The sequence below is a fragment of the Rhopalosiphum maidis genome, chromosome 3, assembly GCF_003676215.2.
Source record: "Rhopalosiphum maidis isolate BTI-1 chromosome 3, ASM367621v3, whole genome shotgun sequence".
Classification (NCBI taxonomy): Eukaryota; Metazoa; Arthropoda; class Insecta; order Hemiptera; family Aphididae; genus Rhopalosiphum; species Rhopalosiphum maidis.
Window position 1 is genome coordinate 40,663,895 of NC_040879.1, and position 17,056 is coordinate 40,680,950.

Consider the following 17,056-nt stretch of genomic DNA (forward strand, 5'->3'; position numbering starts at 1 on the left):
ACTGACAATTGTAATATTATTCGTACATATTTTTGTCACGAATGGTATATTTTATTGTTCCCGATTTTGTCAGTAAGAATCTATTTTTTTTTATGTTTATTAATCAAATATATATTATTATATGAATATATAAGTATCAAATGTTTTCAACTCATTTGTAGTTCGGTTAGATTAAGTTTTCTACATAGTTGACCATAAAACTAAAAACACGGTTATTTCAATTATTCTGGTATTTACGATTCTTATAATTGTTGATCCATTGTTTTCAAGGCCTTTATAATAAAATTTCACCCAGAAAGTAAATCTTTTTATTAATTATATTGTATAAATGTTAACGTTTGGTAATTATTAATTCTATAGGCATTAGGCACTAAAACACAATTATCAGTATTATTTTAACTTATATGACTAACTATTATGTCTACCTATGTAATCAATTATTTTTAACAAAAAAAAAAGCAACATGCAATGATGGCAGTGATGAAATAAGAATTTATAATTAAAAATAACGACCAATAAGCACTTTATCTATCCTTATCAAGCTTGGATTAAGGATCGATTAAGCCCCAGGGTACAATAATTTTTAATTGATCTCAACAAATTAATGATATTTATCGTTCTAAATATAACAATATTTTTAATCTTTAGGTTCTTAAATATTTATTAAGTTTAGAAATATCTATTTACCTATATACTATAGTATGTATACTATTAGTATATATTATTTCACACTCCTATAGTTATGAAACAAGACCAGTTTTAAAAGGTATTTGAATACAAGTATATTTGAATACTTGTACTTAAATACTTTTTTTAGTATTTTTATGGTATTCTAAATACAATTTTTTTAAAGTATTTTTTAAGTATCCTGAATACTTTTGAAAATTATTTTCAACAAAATTATTAATTACAATACGTCTATTTTATTAATTATTTTTTATAAAAAATTGACAAAAATGTTTAAACGTACCTGGTGTCGTGACCTGCTAAATTAAAATTATTAAGCTTCCTTTCCTTTCTTTAGTATCCAATCCCATTCTCTCTTACTGACATTTTAAAAACAGACTTTTACCTTTAAGTGCCTCGAACTTTTTATCTCCTGTCCCTCAAACCATGTTATTTCCATCACATACGCTTATTGTAAAATAATAATTACAGATTGTATATTAAATAATTATTGTTAAAAAAAAAAGTTGTAACATAATAGGTAACTATACTGATATACGATATACATATATTATATATAATACAGTATAATACAATTTAAAAGAAATACTTGTTGTATTTAAATACCTTGTAAGTATTTATTAAATACATTTTTATAATAATATTTTAAAAGTATTTTTAATACTTTTATATTCAAGTACTAGTATCAATACCTTAATACTTTTACAAGACAGAACACGACACATAATGTTGAAACTTTAAAATTTTCGAAATATATATATTATTCATTAGAAATATACTTTTCATATGGTAATTTATTAAGTACCTATTTAAGTGCATAATAATGTTTGTTACTTAGTAATTATAAATAATTAGTTTATGGCTAAAAGCTAAAACATGGACGTAAATACTAAATATATATAATATATACCAAAATTTTACATTTTATAAAGATGATGTTTTCAATTTTCAAATATTTTAAAACATTAAATTATTTTCGTTATCTTAACTGATATTATATACATACATAGTATTTAATTAATAATCATACTACTGTGGATTATTAATGTAATACGTTTAGTACACTAATATTTGTTAACTAAAATAAAATGTTACGAAAACACCATACACTTTTAAATGAGTTTAATTCATAGAACATTTTACAACCATATTTTAATGATTTTATGTTGAATCATTAAAATATTTTTTCTCTTAATAATATGTTTCAAGGTTGAAGGTATAATCAATTTATAATTTTAGGAAAATGGGGCTGCATACGAAGCTGGTGGTCTTGAAGTCGGTCAGTTGATTTTAGAAGTCGACGGTCAAAAAGTAGAAGGTGAGTATACCTACTTTGGTAAATTCCAAAATAATATTAAGTAACACTATGTAATGTGTGAATGAAATATAAATAAACAATTAAAGTTAGCTTTACTATTAACGTGTATTTTTTATTTTTTTCAGGAATGCCTCATCAAGAAGTAGCTAGGCTCATCGCAGAATCTTTTGCACAAACTGATAAATCCGAAATTGAGTTCCTTGTAGTTGAAGCAAAGAAATCGAATTTGGAACCAAAACCTACCGCACTGATATTTTTGGAAAGTTAACCGGTTGAAAAAAAAGCAATTGATGATATGTTATAGCTTATTAAGTACAGTGATGGACTCCAATAACGTGACGACTATTAATGAACTAGTTGGAAACATACAAGTCATTTGTCTGAATACATTTATTTATATGATTAATTTTAATTATCTACTATAAATTGCAAGATGGTATGTTATTAATTCAATTTAACATTTCACATTTAAGTATTTTTATTGAATCATTTTATTATTTTTATTAATTCTCATTTTTATTCTTTAATAATTCATTTTCTATAAACTTCATTATAAATAATATCTAATTTTATATTACTCTTGTTCAAATTGATATCCAGTATAAATTATATTACGTTATATTATTATTATTATTATTATTTAATAATGCTACACAAAATATAAGTAAAAGTTAAATACCATAGAATTATTTTTGAATAACTGGCCTAATAAATTATTATATTATGTAGGTATATCTGATATCATAAGACATATTATAATATTATACTACATATTATTATAACGTACAATAATAATTATTCATACAAATAATAAAGCAATAGTACACTTGCACAGATCACACTACAGCAGTTAGGCGTAATATAAAATTTTACAATATAACAATAATTCTTAGTATGTACTAATATTATATTTTAGTCCATTGTTTTAAGTGCCTTCAATCACCGATTGAGTGTAACAAATGTGGTTTAAACGCATTAGTCTATATAATTATTTTATTTGTTGTATGAGAAAACTTTATAATAATATATAAAACTTACATATTATTATATATTCATATGTAAAGTAGTGATCGATATAAGAAGCAATAATAATAATAATAATAATAACTGTGGCCTTGTCTTTGATACCCTAAATAACTTATAAAACATATTTTTTTTGAAAAACGTTGTTACATAGAATTATGAAAAAAACAAGACTTTTCGAAATAATGAGTGCAGACACTTAAATCCTCCCCCGAACAACATGATTCTCAAGAGAAAATATCATCTCCTATATTCGATCACTACATATAATAGATATATCTATTATATATATAGTCATAGGTATTTATAAAAGGTATGTGTACATACCCTTGTTATTCTAAGTTACTTCGACAACTGACCACGGGTACCTATGTTTATATATATTTTATACTTCCTTTATACGATATAATGACATACTATAATATAACTACGCAAGTAATTTTCCTTTGCAAACATAGTCGTCGCCTATATTATATTATTATACTTAATATTTTGCCATTTTGCATTATTAAATAGTACGCCTTTGTGTATGTTCGAATTTCATTAAGATTATTAATTTCATCATATTTAAAATTGAATTACATATATTAATAACGTTATTATTGAATAATTACATAGAATCATAGAAACACACACTATATGTTATGTATGTGTCGTGTAGGTATTTATTGTGTTCACTCACGTATCAATTGTTATTTTCTCTTTCTATCTCACTTTCGATTTTTTTTTTAAATTAAATTAGACGATATACATATAGTTATGATCATTCACTACTGTTATTTTTATCAATTTCAGTCTTTTTCTGAACAAAAATGAATTGTGTATTAGTGTACTAATAATAATATTATAATAGTTCGGTGCTGTGTTATTGTACTATCCGGGGGAAGATTTTATGGTGCCACTCTTTATTATTTATTTAACATGGCAATATACCAAACAAACATACCGTTATAAATTGATTTATTTATAAATAGCCACATTCTTAACTTATATATAGTTGACGATGAAATAATATTTATGTTTATACGCATATTATAATATAATATCCGAACTATATTTTGAAAACATATTGTAGGATATGAAAATATATTATTTTTTTCATGAATCTAGTAGATTTCTTATCATTTTTAAAAACACAACAAAGAATTACTTTAAAACTAATTAAAATTACTTGAAAATTTTTCTGCTCATAAAACTTTGCACCTCGATTCTTAAGAAGCTTTCTCCTCTTTTTAAACACGGCACCGTAGTTACCGTTCGTCACAGTTAAATTAAACTCATGACTAAATTACGAGTGTTGTCATTTCGTTTTTAAACTTTATAAGAATTAAGAGCACTGAGAATTTGGCTGATGTATTACAGGCATATAATTATATTATATACCTATATACTGCAGTAGTAGGTATAATAGCTACATATTATAATTGGCTTTGCCCGTTACATTATTTTAGCTCAATCGAAAAAAAAAATATAATTATAAATAATAGGCATACTTAGACCACTTAGCTATATAGTTTTATTCATTTGTGGTATGCCGTAAAATGTTAATAACCGCGATATTATATTATTAATACTTATATATATATATATATATATATAGAACTCGATATTTTATTTTAGATATATAACTATTGTTTTTATTTGTACAAATTAATTAATAAATATTTGTTGTTTGTTGGACATATTATAATTTAAAAAATATATTATATTATACACGTATACATAAATATATATATTTATTTATACAATATTATACGGAGTGTCCCACGATGTTCTTGGTATTTTCAAGTAACAAACATTGTAACTGGTACATCTAGGACCCCCTGTTAAATATATGTATAATGTATATATTATACATACATACATACACATACACACATATATATATATGTATATATAGACGTGTGTGTATGTATATATGATAGGTATATTATATATTTATATATTGATGAAATGTGTATTTTAATTTACGATGACAAGTAATACTTGAGCCTGTATTTTTGGTACGTTGTAAAACACGCACTATATATTATTATGTTGCATGTTTACTATTTGTAGTCGTAATTAAATTGTTACTAAAAAAATATACTAATAATTACTAAAAAACGTAGTACTTTTTTAAAATTATATATTGTCATGATACTTGCGTCTATTATGTGTTAGCTTTTGTAACCATCCCCGCCTCTTAAATTGCCTTTTTTTGAATTTAGGTTATTAACAAATATTGGCTGTATTGAACTAAAAGAGAGTTTACTTCTGCAAAACGCCTTAAGTATAATGTATGATCGAAAAACTATAATTAATAAGCACTTTTCATACGCTCAAAAATTATAAATAAATAAATACGTATAATAGTATAATACTATTTTTATAATTTTCTATAAGTTACGACTTAAATAATTTAAATAGAGGATGCATAATAGACGTGCGTTGTACATTTTACAATAGTCTTAATACTTATGTAAAGACAATTCAACCCACATCCATATTAAAATTAAATCTTTATAATAATGTATTATTAAAATCATTTATTTTACTTTTAGTGTTACAGTAAATAATTATAATTTTCCCAAAAATGTTGCATTTTATATATTATTATTATTTAAATATATATATTATATATATTTATATTATTAATATAAAAGAGAGTGATATTTTGGATTTAACGCGAAATCTTGAAAACTATTTGATCTGAGAAGCTGAAATTTGGTAAGTACCTAGGTAGATAATCCGCTAAGAATGGGTTTTGCGAAATTAGGAGTAGAAGGGGTAAAAATGGAAAACTTTATTTTTCAAACAGATGTTTTTGAAACTTTTTAACCTACGGTAATTTTCTTTTTTGATGATACTGCAAATATTGCTTACACAACTACATGTAATAGAAACATTTTAAAAATTTAACCCTGGCTATGCATTCTTAATATAATGAGCTACTTCATTAAATTTATCTCTTAAAAGCATTGTTCAACTTCTTCTGTGTCTGAAGCCATAATTTTTCGATACTTTTAACTGTTTGAAATGATAAAAATATCTGAGATATTTTTATATCTTAAAGTTTATAAAGAAATCACTTTGAAAAAAAAATAGAATCACGATCCCCATTGGAAAGTTTAAAATACATACCTACATTGTAATTTTAAAATTACACATAAATATTATTTTCAATAATTATATGCGCTCCCGAAATCTAATGCAATACAACCTAAAATACAAGATCTCTATCACAAAATGTATGGAAAACAACGGGTACCTGCCGGCTGCCACATAACTTTATGCACCTAACTTCATGTAGGTACGTTTCCACCAAAAAGATCAACAGATTTCTTTCCTCTACGTCGACTGTCCGTCTAATATGCGTAATATATATAGCATACAAACGCTAAAGCCTAAAAACAAGAATTTTAGAAATATGTACAATAAGAATCGACACGAAATTCAATCTAACAAAAAGAAACAAATTGGATTCGAAAATAAAATCATTGTCAAAAAAAATTATTTAAATCAAAATTTTAAATAACGAAAAAAAAAGTAACAGTGATAATGGATGGACGATAAGGCGCAAACAGATATGTTGCCTAATACTCAGGTATTGCGATTTTTGTGCCCCTCAGGCATCGTTATTAAATTTCACATTTTAATTATGGATGAATTTTAAAAAAATATACAGCGCTTGTGGACGATGATGTTTTATAGATACTTAGTTTAAACCTTGAATGATGACGACGATAAAAATTAATATTATCATTATCGTCATCGTCAAAATCGTCATAGATCCGTTATTATCACATTTTCAGTTGTATTTTTATCAATCAGTAATGCGCATTAACATCAGGTATTATTATTACTATTAAAGTATTAATATTATCATGATTTATTGTTATCGCCGATTTCCGTAATATGTTTTAGAGAAATGTTTTATTATTTTCATCAATTATAATGAAATGTATAATTCAATTAATGCACCAAACGCGAATGGTGCCCTTGATCGGCCTATATGCTCTTCCGACGTCGTTTCGTTTAAATCCGATTCAAAAGTGATTAACATATTATTATTATCGTCGAACTGTAATAATAATTATCATAAAATGAAAAGAAAATAGACTGTTCAATGTTCATATTTCAGGATTGATTGGTCAGTTAGTTGTTCATATTCATTGTTAGGTACTCTTTTATAACAATAACGTCCGTGCATAACTAGAATTTTTGTGTTCCCGTCCACATGAGTAGCAGTGATGTCCACACAAGAAAAGTTTACTGCGGCCATAAACGTCATCAGGAGTTTACCAAAAAATGGTGAGTGTTATACAATCAAGCGCAATTAAATTGAATATGATTGTGTTAATATGCTATTTGTATTGCTAAGAATACTTATGGGTACCATCAGAAACCACCTATTAATTTATTTATTATTATTATTAACCCGATTTTTAAGCAGTACATAAATCACGGAATAACAGTCACTGTTTATAAAAGTTAAATGAGAGGCTTGATCACACAATGCTTTGATTAGAAATCTTATCTAGCTAAAAACTTAATTAAATTGCAATAGGTAGGTAGGCAAGTCAGTATTTTTATTATTATTTTTTTTTTTTTGAAGAGGAATGATTAAATATTTATTTAATGCTCTAGACATAGTTAAATATAAAAACCTACATTTTTTTCATTTATTATATTGATTACAGTAAAACTAATATTGAAACTATAAAAGTGTAATATCTATGGTTCTACAAACCAGCAAACAAAAATGTTTGGGTGACTAATTAGTAATTAGTAATTTTAAAAATTATCTAGGTATATATTTTCATTACTACTTTGAATAAAACAATTGTATATAATTTTGTGTGTTCAAAGTATATCAGATATCAATTAATATATGTGTACATATATACATAAGTTACACAAGTGTATGAACAATTTTAATTCAATTTTTTCTGTTTTAAATTAGGTTAAAATCATAATATAAAATTAAATACCTAATATACAAGGTACCTAGTATAATTGTTTAATTAATCATGAAATGCCTTAGAAATGTATATTGCTCGACTATATTTTTAAGATGTTTGTATCACTGATTAAGTACGAATTTAATTTACATGAGTAAATAAAATATCAAGTATAATTCTTATTTATTAATTATTTTTTTTCAATTTTTATTTTATTTTTATTGATTGAAATTGTTGTGCTGCAAGTATAAACAAAAACTTTGAAAACCTATCATTAATTTTAAATAAAGTTATGATCTTTGTTTGAAATATTTTAATAATAATAATAGTTTTTTAATAGAAGCCAATTTTAAAAACATATACTTAAATTACATCCGACTGGTAAATAAAAAAAAATAAAAATAGATTTCAAAGAAAAGTATAGTATATGAAAAATAGGTACTTATTAGAATCTATCCACCACGCCATACAAGACATGATGTCACATATTTTATATGTTTTGACAATAATTTATCTTGTAAAAATTAAATGCCAGTATTAAATATTATTGGAATTAATTAATTCAGGAAATGTTTTTGAATTCATTGTGCTTGCATTCCAAATTCAAGTTAAGGGCTCCTAATGATGGACCATACTCAAAACTAGATCTAACTAAAGCCTTTAAAATATTTGATGTTATTTAATTCAATGAAATGGAAAGTAAAAGAAAACAACATTAAATAATTAGTAATAACATACAATATTATGATAAAATTATAGAATACAATATACTGTATATTATTTTATGCCATTTTTGTTTTCTAATTAAAAAAATTACTTAATTTTTATTTATAGTTTAACTATTAGAATATATTATACATTTATTCAATAATATTAATTTCTATTGTTATGAAAAGCTTATTGAAATTTTGGTTTATTTACATTCACCTTTGACCAATTGGTAATATGCAAATATTTTAATTGCTGCTGACTTGTTTAAAATGTGTGTTACCTATGGTTGTGTTGTCTCCGTCTTATAAATGTATAGTATAGCAAATTAACACTTCAGAATTCAATTATGTGTTGTTAATTTTTGTATTAAAATGTATTGACCTATTTTTAAACTTAAAGGTAAGAAAATTATCTGCGCTTAAGGGTTAACTTTTTTTGATATTTTAATTTTTAAGCAAGATATAACTATGTAAATTATTACAAATTAAAAATTCTCATCTCTAGCTTAAAACTTAAAAAAAGCCACAAAAATATTCCTACACCTTTAACTTAAATAATAGGTCAATACACTTGTGTATTCAAATTTACAATACAAAATTGATTCTAATGAACGCACGTTTGTTATGTTAAACATTTATAAGCCAGAAACAACGCATTCATAGGTAGTGTCCTCTCTTAAGGATTTTGTAAAATGTTTATTCTTTACATAATATAAAGATTATAACATAATAAATACTTAATTACAATTGTACGTAATTTAACTTCCTCAGTAAAATTATTTTATAATAATAAATTGTTGAAAATAACTTCCTTTATTAAAATCATTCGTATATAATGCTTAGTTTTATAAATGTTCTAATAAAAATATACATTTAAAAGTAAACATAATAACTAATATAATAATAATAATAATAATATAAATTATAGCATAATTTAATTTTAAAAAAAACTTAAAAATGTATTAAAAAATAATTCCTTATTTTTAAAAATCATCAATCACACCCGGAAAACATATTTTAATTATCTACCAATATTTTAAATTCAGGAAAAAAACAGTTTTCCAATTATGTCTTCTAATTGATCTTCTAATCAATGATGCATTATTTTCCATAGGAATTAAATTAATTGTACCTACCTGTTTATTTTTCTATACATTCAAAGCATTGTATTTCAAAAATAGTCTTATGTATTAAATTTAAAAATATTGCTGCATAATTAAAAATACATTTTTTTTGTTACTATTTTTCTGATTTGATTAAAATATTATCTCTCAGAGTTTCGGTTTTATGCCTGCATTGAATAAATTCAAATTCATGTATTTGAAATACTAACTTAAATTGTACACTATCTGAGTATTAAATTTCAATTTTATTTTCATTTCTTTGTTGTTTTTTTAATTTTATTTTCTGCTTTTTTATTTCACAGCTTTATGTTTTGTTTCTTTTTGTTTCTATTTACTCAGTTTTTTCTTTTGCTTAACCCATTGACGATGTCTCTGTGCAACATCCCACCATTGGTATTGAATGAGTATTGCACTCACTTCATTGTTTATTCACTTTATACATTATAATGTATTATGTAATGATCATAACATAAAGAAATCAACACCAAATTATATATTTTTTTTTATACAAAGTGTTTTACTATTTTTTAATATTATGAATATTTCAAACAATACAAATTAAAAATAACAGTATAACAGTATTGTAAGTATTTATTTTATAAAAGATACTTCAAACATTATTTTCTTTAAAATTATTTTTTCTAATTTTTCTAATTCTTTATTTATATACGAGTACATAATAACATTCTATAAATAGAGTATATATATGATAATATAAATAGTATGCCAATATTGAGTGGGCTAAATACTGAGATGTTTTGAGTGATATAAAAATTTCATTTTATAGCTCACCACGATACTAATGACAAGTTAAAATCATGAAATTTTACCCACTTGTTAAGAACAATTTAATGTATTTTATCCTTTAAGATTTCGACTCTTGTAGATTATTTCATAGTATCATTAAAATAGGATTGCAAATTTGTTAAAATCTAACATTACCGTAAATAGAATTATATCGTTTGGAGTTTAATAACTAGAGGATGATTAATTTTATTAATTCAAGTTGTTAATGAATTATGTGTTATTAATGTTAACACTAAATTATTCGTAGTTAAACTTGTTGATAATACATTTATTACCGTTGTTGTACCACATAAATTCTTTTTTAGAGACATTAGAGTTTATTTCACTTATGATTTGTGACAATAGATTGCAACATTGATGCTTCAATATCCCTATGCTATTCTTATTCTCCTTTTAGGTTTTTTTTTTTAAAATTCTTCTAGTAGATCTATATTCATTTAAATATCTTTGTTTCAATAAGTATTAAGTGTGACTCAATTGGTCAATATTTGTTTCTTACTGTTAAATATTTGTTGGAGCAGTTCTCAAAACTACTTTGGTATAATTTACATTATTAACATCAAATTATTACAAACCATTTTTAGGAGCATACCAACCATCCAAGGAACTTCTGCTTCGGTTTTATGCATACTTCAAGCAAGCAACAATAGGACCTAACAATCAGCCCAAACCCAGCTTTTGGGATGTGGTTAATCGAGCAAAATGGCAAGCTTGGTATAATTTAGGTGACATGTCAAAAGAAAATGCAATGCAAGAATATGTAGATGAGTTAAAAAAGGTAACTATTGAGAATTAATTAATTAATTAATATAAATATATTTAATGTAATACAGTTTATTTAATATTATTGTTCTATTTTAGATACCTATTGTATGAATTATCTAATGATATATCCTTTATGTATCATATTTAGAATCCCAAAGTACTAACTAATGTTAATCACTCAATCAATCATAGATAATTTTTTTTCAAGGTTTCTAATTTTCTATAATAATAATAATAATTTAATAACAGATATAAAATAATATATAAATATATAATTTACTAATTTTCTAGTTAAATTAAATTAAATTATATTAATTAAACTTATATATATATAAACATTATGTAAATTATGTGTGATTTATTATAGTTAAAAATTATACTTACAAAAAAATTAATAAATTGTTAATTATAACAACTTTTATCTGCAATTTCAATAAGCATAATTGATAATTGTATAATATACTGGCTTTACAGAAATGTTGTGTTGTTAATTATTTATTTAATTTATTGTATTATATTTAAATTTGCAGATTGTAGAAACTATGGCTTATACAAATCCTGTAGCTGATTTTGTGTCTAGCTTGGATTCGTTTTATGAATCAGTTTCCATTGATGACTTAGAAATGGTGGTTGGTCCAATAGAACGAGGCAATTTAATAGGTAGGTATTTTAATTTTATGTTCATTTAGATTTTATGAAAATAAAAATAATAGTGATTATAAATGTAGGTTAATACCAAGAATATTCATTCAAATAAAGGAATGCATTATGTACAATATGATATTACCATGTAATATTATTATTAGTTGGAGTTGTTGGTGACGTCCTATATTTACCCTAGGGCTATACAGAGCTACAGTCTTGTATAGCAAAATATTGAGTAATTTAATGATTTAAAAAAAAAAATATTTTATTTTATTTAAATTTTGTACATACCACAATATAATAGATCATTTTTATTTTTTTATTAAATACAACTAAATTTATAATGGAAATAATACTCAATTAAAAGCAAACTTAACTAAAAAAATAAAAATTTGAAATACATCTCTAGTAATACTGCTATTATTATTGAGATAATTATATTTTTTATAATACCTTAAAGCATTAATATACCTTATGATCTTATAATATTTTGTCCTGTAAAATTGTTATAAGTATGTACTATTATTTTTTTACAGAAAAAAATAGCTGCAGCATAGTTTCATCAATAAATGAACATCAAGATATAGTAGATACAGAAATAGATGAAGAATGTTTTCATGATGTATTAGAAGTAAACAATTTGGTCAGCATTGCATAAGTACTTTTCTTTTTTTTAGTCAAATACAATTTTACATTTTATACGTCATATAATAATCTAAACCAGTTGTTCAAGTCAACAAGTCCCTGTTATTTGATCAAGAATTTATATATCTGTAGTTCCTCCAATTAGGTTAAGTTGGAATTGCTATGAAGGAAAAGCAGATATATCTAAAGTAGAATTTAATAAAGACTTGTAGATTAAAATAGTAATACATCTCACCTGTTTCAAATTTAAGATTATCTCATATAGATATTTTAATACTTGTTATTATCTGAGGTTTGGGATAATAAATATAAAATATGTTTATATATCTTTAATAAGACAATATTAAATACTCCAATAAGATATGAATAGAAGTATTCACATAAAAAAATTTTTAAAAGTAATTAATTTAAAATATAACTACATTTTATATTGTGTGTAACATAAATCATAATAACAATTTTATTATAATATGACACTATACATTCCATGACTAAAGTCAGATATAACTTTAAATATAGTTGATTTTTTTACTCGAATATTAAGAAGTTTTGTCAATTATACATGTATTGTCTCTGTTTTACAAAAATTATTTTATTTTATTGGTCTTCATATTGTGATATTTAATAACAATAGGACTTTCAATCTTAAAACATTTTCAATCAAGCTAAATCTACAATTCTATAAAGCTTCAAAATGTTTTCTGTAAAGTCATTTTTGCATAAATGGTACTAACACCTTTTCTCTAAATAAGTATTGATCAGTAGATTATCAGAAAAGTGTTGTATTAAGATGGAAACAAAAATATTAAATATAATTTTCAAATTTTATAAAATTGCAAAAATTGAAAAATTGGTATTGGACCCTTTAATGTCAAAATAGTTTTAATTTTTAATATAAATTATGTCAATTATGTAAAATTGTATTTGATTTTTTTTAATTACGTTTTCCATATTTTTTTTTATTACTTAACACTTTGGTGTTTGTTTATTATAGTTTCTATAACTTTTTAGTCCTACATTAATAACTAATGATACATTATTGTGTAATTAATTTCAGTCAAGTGAAGAGCGTTTGATCAATGTTCAAAATGTTAATCAATATTTAAGTTCTAGTGACTATATTGAAGATTTTGTGTCCAACAATTACATTCCAGTATCTCAACAAAATGGGGATAGTATGATACAGTTAAAATGTGCAAATGACTGTTAGTACATTGTATTAAATTATAATTTTATAATAACACATTTATAATATTATTTGCTTTATATAGTTTTGGATGAATTCAAATTACAAATAAGAAATACAGTGTCCTCTATGAAGTATGATCTGGATGTTATAACAAATAGAGTTGTTAAAATAGAACTGAAATTAGAAGAGGTAATATAAAAATGCATTGTATTCTGTAATTAAATGCACTTAAACAATATTGAGTAATAATTTAAAATTTATTTCAGATAAAAACAAGAGAACAAAATCATTCTCAAGCTCCATATTATAATTTATGCCAGATGGTGGTCTTAATTGGTTGGCCCATTATTGTTCAGCTAATATTCAATTGGTTCAAAAGGCGAAATAGACCAAAAGCCTTAAACGTAAAAACTTTGTGATATTATACTAGAATTAAAATTTACTTTGATTGATCTATTTTATCATTTTCAGTTTAAAATAATACAAGCTTAGTGATACAAATCATTAATTTATTGTTTACATTAAGTAGTTGTATGCTCTTAGGTATTAAATAATACATTTTATTTAAAAGCAATTTCTTTCATATAGCAAACATATAAAGAATTATTGAGAATTTTACCATATTTTTTTACCTATGTATTAACTTAAGCTATGCATATTAATATTTTATGTACTTTTAAAAAATATTTTTTTTTTTTATTTCACTCACAATCACATTAGATAATTATAGATATTATTTTATTTTTATAAAATCATAGAAAATCATTTAATACAAACATATTAGTACATGGATTAGTGGTCTTAAAACTTTTATTTTTTTTATTATTTAACCACATTTTTTTTATTCAAATGTTATGAATCATTTTTAAATTTTAACTACCTTTTTTAACATTAAAAAGTATATTAAAGTATGTTTTTTTTTTATAATAATAAAATAATTATTATTTGCTCAATATTGTTTTATAGAAAGTTATGAAATATAATATTTTTAACTTTTTGAATTTTATTTATACACAACCATAATAAAGAGAAAATATGTGTATTTGATTAGAATAAATTAAAAGGTAAAAATACATTTTAATAGAAAATAGTGCCTCGATTAAAATATTTGTTTTAACTGATTTAACCATTAAAAATGTTTTTATTTAAAGAAAAATTATTTATAACTTAATTTAATAATTAATTTTTAATATTTTTGTTTACAATTATATAGTAGATAAAAGTAAGATAAACCTAATTTTTTATTCATCATTACAGATGATATAATATTTTTTTAGTCATAAAACATAAGTATAGTATTAAATATTTCACTTAAAACAACATATCTTCAAATATAAAATTTATTATGAATTAAAAATGTACAATTATAAATTGTATATAGTTGATAATTAAAATAAAATATACTTTTGTAGGCTCATTGATTTAATTAATAATCATGTTTTACTTTCTTATTTTATTTTTATTTTCCATATATTATGTAGAACTATTTTGTTATTTTATTCATATAAAAATGAATGTAATACACAATGTATACTGATATTTATTATATGACATTAAACACCAATTAAATAATGTATAGTAGTTGTACAATATATTATTATATAGATTTCAAAACACTGATTCATAACTTATATATTAAAATACAGTTAAATAATTGAAAAATATTAATTTGTATTGGATAATACAGTTGTAGTTTATGTAACTATTAACAATATAATTTGAATCTCCTTAATGATAACTAGAACTATTACATTTTTTTTATCAATTATTCTTTTATACTCAAATATTATTTTGGTATGTAATATGTATAATGTATATATATTTAGAAAGTAATATATGATGACTGATCCAAATACTAAAAAAAACTATTTCAATGAATAGTATCAAACAAAGTAAAATTGTTATTATTTTTATTATATTTTGTTTTTTTTTTTTTTATTATTATTCAGTAACTTAGAAGATTTTATCATGTTATTTATTTTATTATATAATATGAAATATTCTGTAAAAATATATAGATTTTTATTTAACTTATATTTGTGTGTACATCACATAATTTTATTTTATTTGTAAATGAAAATGTAATATTTAAATTTAATTTAGTATATTTATTTTAATTTCATTGTGTTAGTATGTATGTCTGAATCAAAACGCACCATCAAATCTTTGTAAAATAAAAATCTGCATAGAAAAATTTATGTTTTGCTCTAATTCGAATTTTTAGAGTACTATGTAAATGTGTTTGAAATAAATCATACAATTTCACATTGTTTTAATTAATTAAAATAATTACATTTTTTTATGATAATGAAGTAAAAATTAACAAATAGTGTTTTTTGTATCAGCTACAAATTATTATTATTATTGTTATGTAATGAAAATGTTAATTATATTTTTTATGGAGAAGGTTATGAAATTGTTTATTATTTTAGAATTTTTTCATTTAATAAATATTACACTTTATAACACTTATTAATTTATAACTCAACTAGTTCAGATTTAAAATCGATCTATCGCCCGCATTCTAGTAGGAATAAATTTACAAATTTTCTTCAAATGTTTCTACAAAACAGTTTTAAATTTAAAAAAAAGTAAAACATCATTCTAAATTGTACCCAAAATAATTGATAAGTCTTAATTATTTCCATGATAATATAAACCATAATATTAATATTAATGTTAATTGCTAATTACTAATTACACTTCAATAATTCCTTAAAAAAATGTTATTTGTAGAAATGTGTGTTATATAGTGGTATCATTGTTCAATAAAAAAAAAGTCAAGGTTCTAAAACCTTTATTTTTTCAATTAGTCCACAAGTGGGAAAGTTATCTGGGAGATAATTATCCCTAAAGCTCCCCACCAAACTGAGTTTTTGTATATTATACATTATAATAATTTATTTTGTGATTTGTTATTGTTCTATTGTATTGTTGTAATTAAGATAAAATTTAAAAATACAATCTCATAGTAAAAAAATTTTGCTAACCATATATTAGATTCTGAGCGTTGAATATTTTACTATAATGTGTGTGTTTTTTTTTTTTATTTTTTTTATTGTGTGTGATCATTTTCTTAAGCTGTAAGAATGTATTTTATGTTTTTATTTTTACTTTGCTAGCACTGATCAAAATATTTTAAAAAAGCCATTCTAAAAAATCGATTTTAATTTATTTTTATTTTTTATAGACTGTAGGTA

At 22.7% G+C, this 17,056-nt stretch overlaps 2 protein-coding genes across 7 annotated transcripts in view; both read left to right on the forward strand.

The window, feature by feature from the left end:
• Positions 1 to 2,505, forward strand: part of LOC113557041 (whirlin-like) — a 35,355-nt gene extending 32,850 nt beyond the window's left edge. For all 4 annotated transcript variants that reach the window (XM_026962320.2, XM_026962323.2, XM_026962321.2 and 1 more), the window contains 2 exons: positions 1,927 to 2,005; positions 2,131 to 2,505. In XM_026962320.2, coding sequence (XP_026818121.1) covers positions 1,927 to 2,005; positions 2,131 to 2,273 — 222 coding nt within the window. In that variant the 3' untranslated portion in view covers positions 2,274 to 2,505. The remainder of the gene's footprint in view (positions 1 to 1,926; positions 2,006 to 2,130) is intronic.
• Positions 2,506 to 6,831: 4,326 nt separating this feature from the next.
• LOC113557012 (acyl-CoA-binding domain-containing protein 5) lies at positions 6,832 to 14,555 on the forward strand. 3 transcript variants are annotated; one of them, XM_026962280.2, is made up of 9 exons: positions 6,832 to 7,160; positions 7,256 to 7,321; positions 11,197 to 11,390; positions 11,908 to 12,037; positions 12,559 to 12,665; positions 13,725 to 13,872; positions 13,939 to 14,045; positions 14,123 to 14,260; positions 14,328 to 14,555. In XM_026962280.2, exons 2-9 carry the CDS (start codon positions 7,261 to 7,263, stop codon positions 14,346 to 14,348), a joined length of 906 nt encoding a protein of 301 aa, XP_026818081.1. In that variant the 5' UTR covers positions 6,832 to 7,160; positions 7,256 to 7,260; the 3' UTR covers positions 14,349 to 14,555. The 3 variants fall into 3 exon arrangements, with proteins under 3 accessions (XP_026818081.1, XP_026818080.1, XP_026818079.1); XM_026962279.2 differs by having other exon boundaries at positions 6,840 to 7,093; positions 7,152 to 7,321; XM_026962278.2 differs by having other exon boundaries at positions 6,841 to 7,321.
• The last annotated feature ends 2,501 nt before the right edge of the window (positions 14,556 to 17,056 follow it).

Bases quoted from the DNA above. Each gene is read 5' to 3' on its own strand.
- LOC113557012 (XM_026962280.2), top strand. From the start codon at position 7,261: ATGTCCACACAAGAAAAGTTTACTGCGGCCATAAACGTCATCAGGAGT. The intron at 7,322-11,196 runs GTGAGTGTTATA...AACCATTTTTAG, and splicing joins CAGGAGTTTACCAAAAAATG to GAGCATACCAACCATCCAAG. The intron at 12,038-12,558 runs GTAGGTATTTTA...ATTTTTTTACAG, and splicing joins AGAACGAGGCAATTTAATAG to AAAAAAATAGCTGCAGCATA.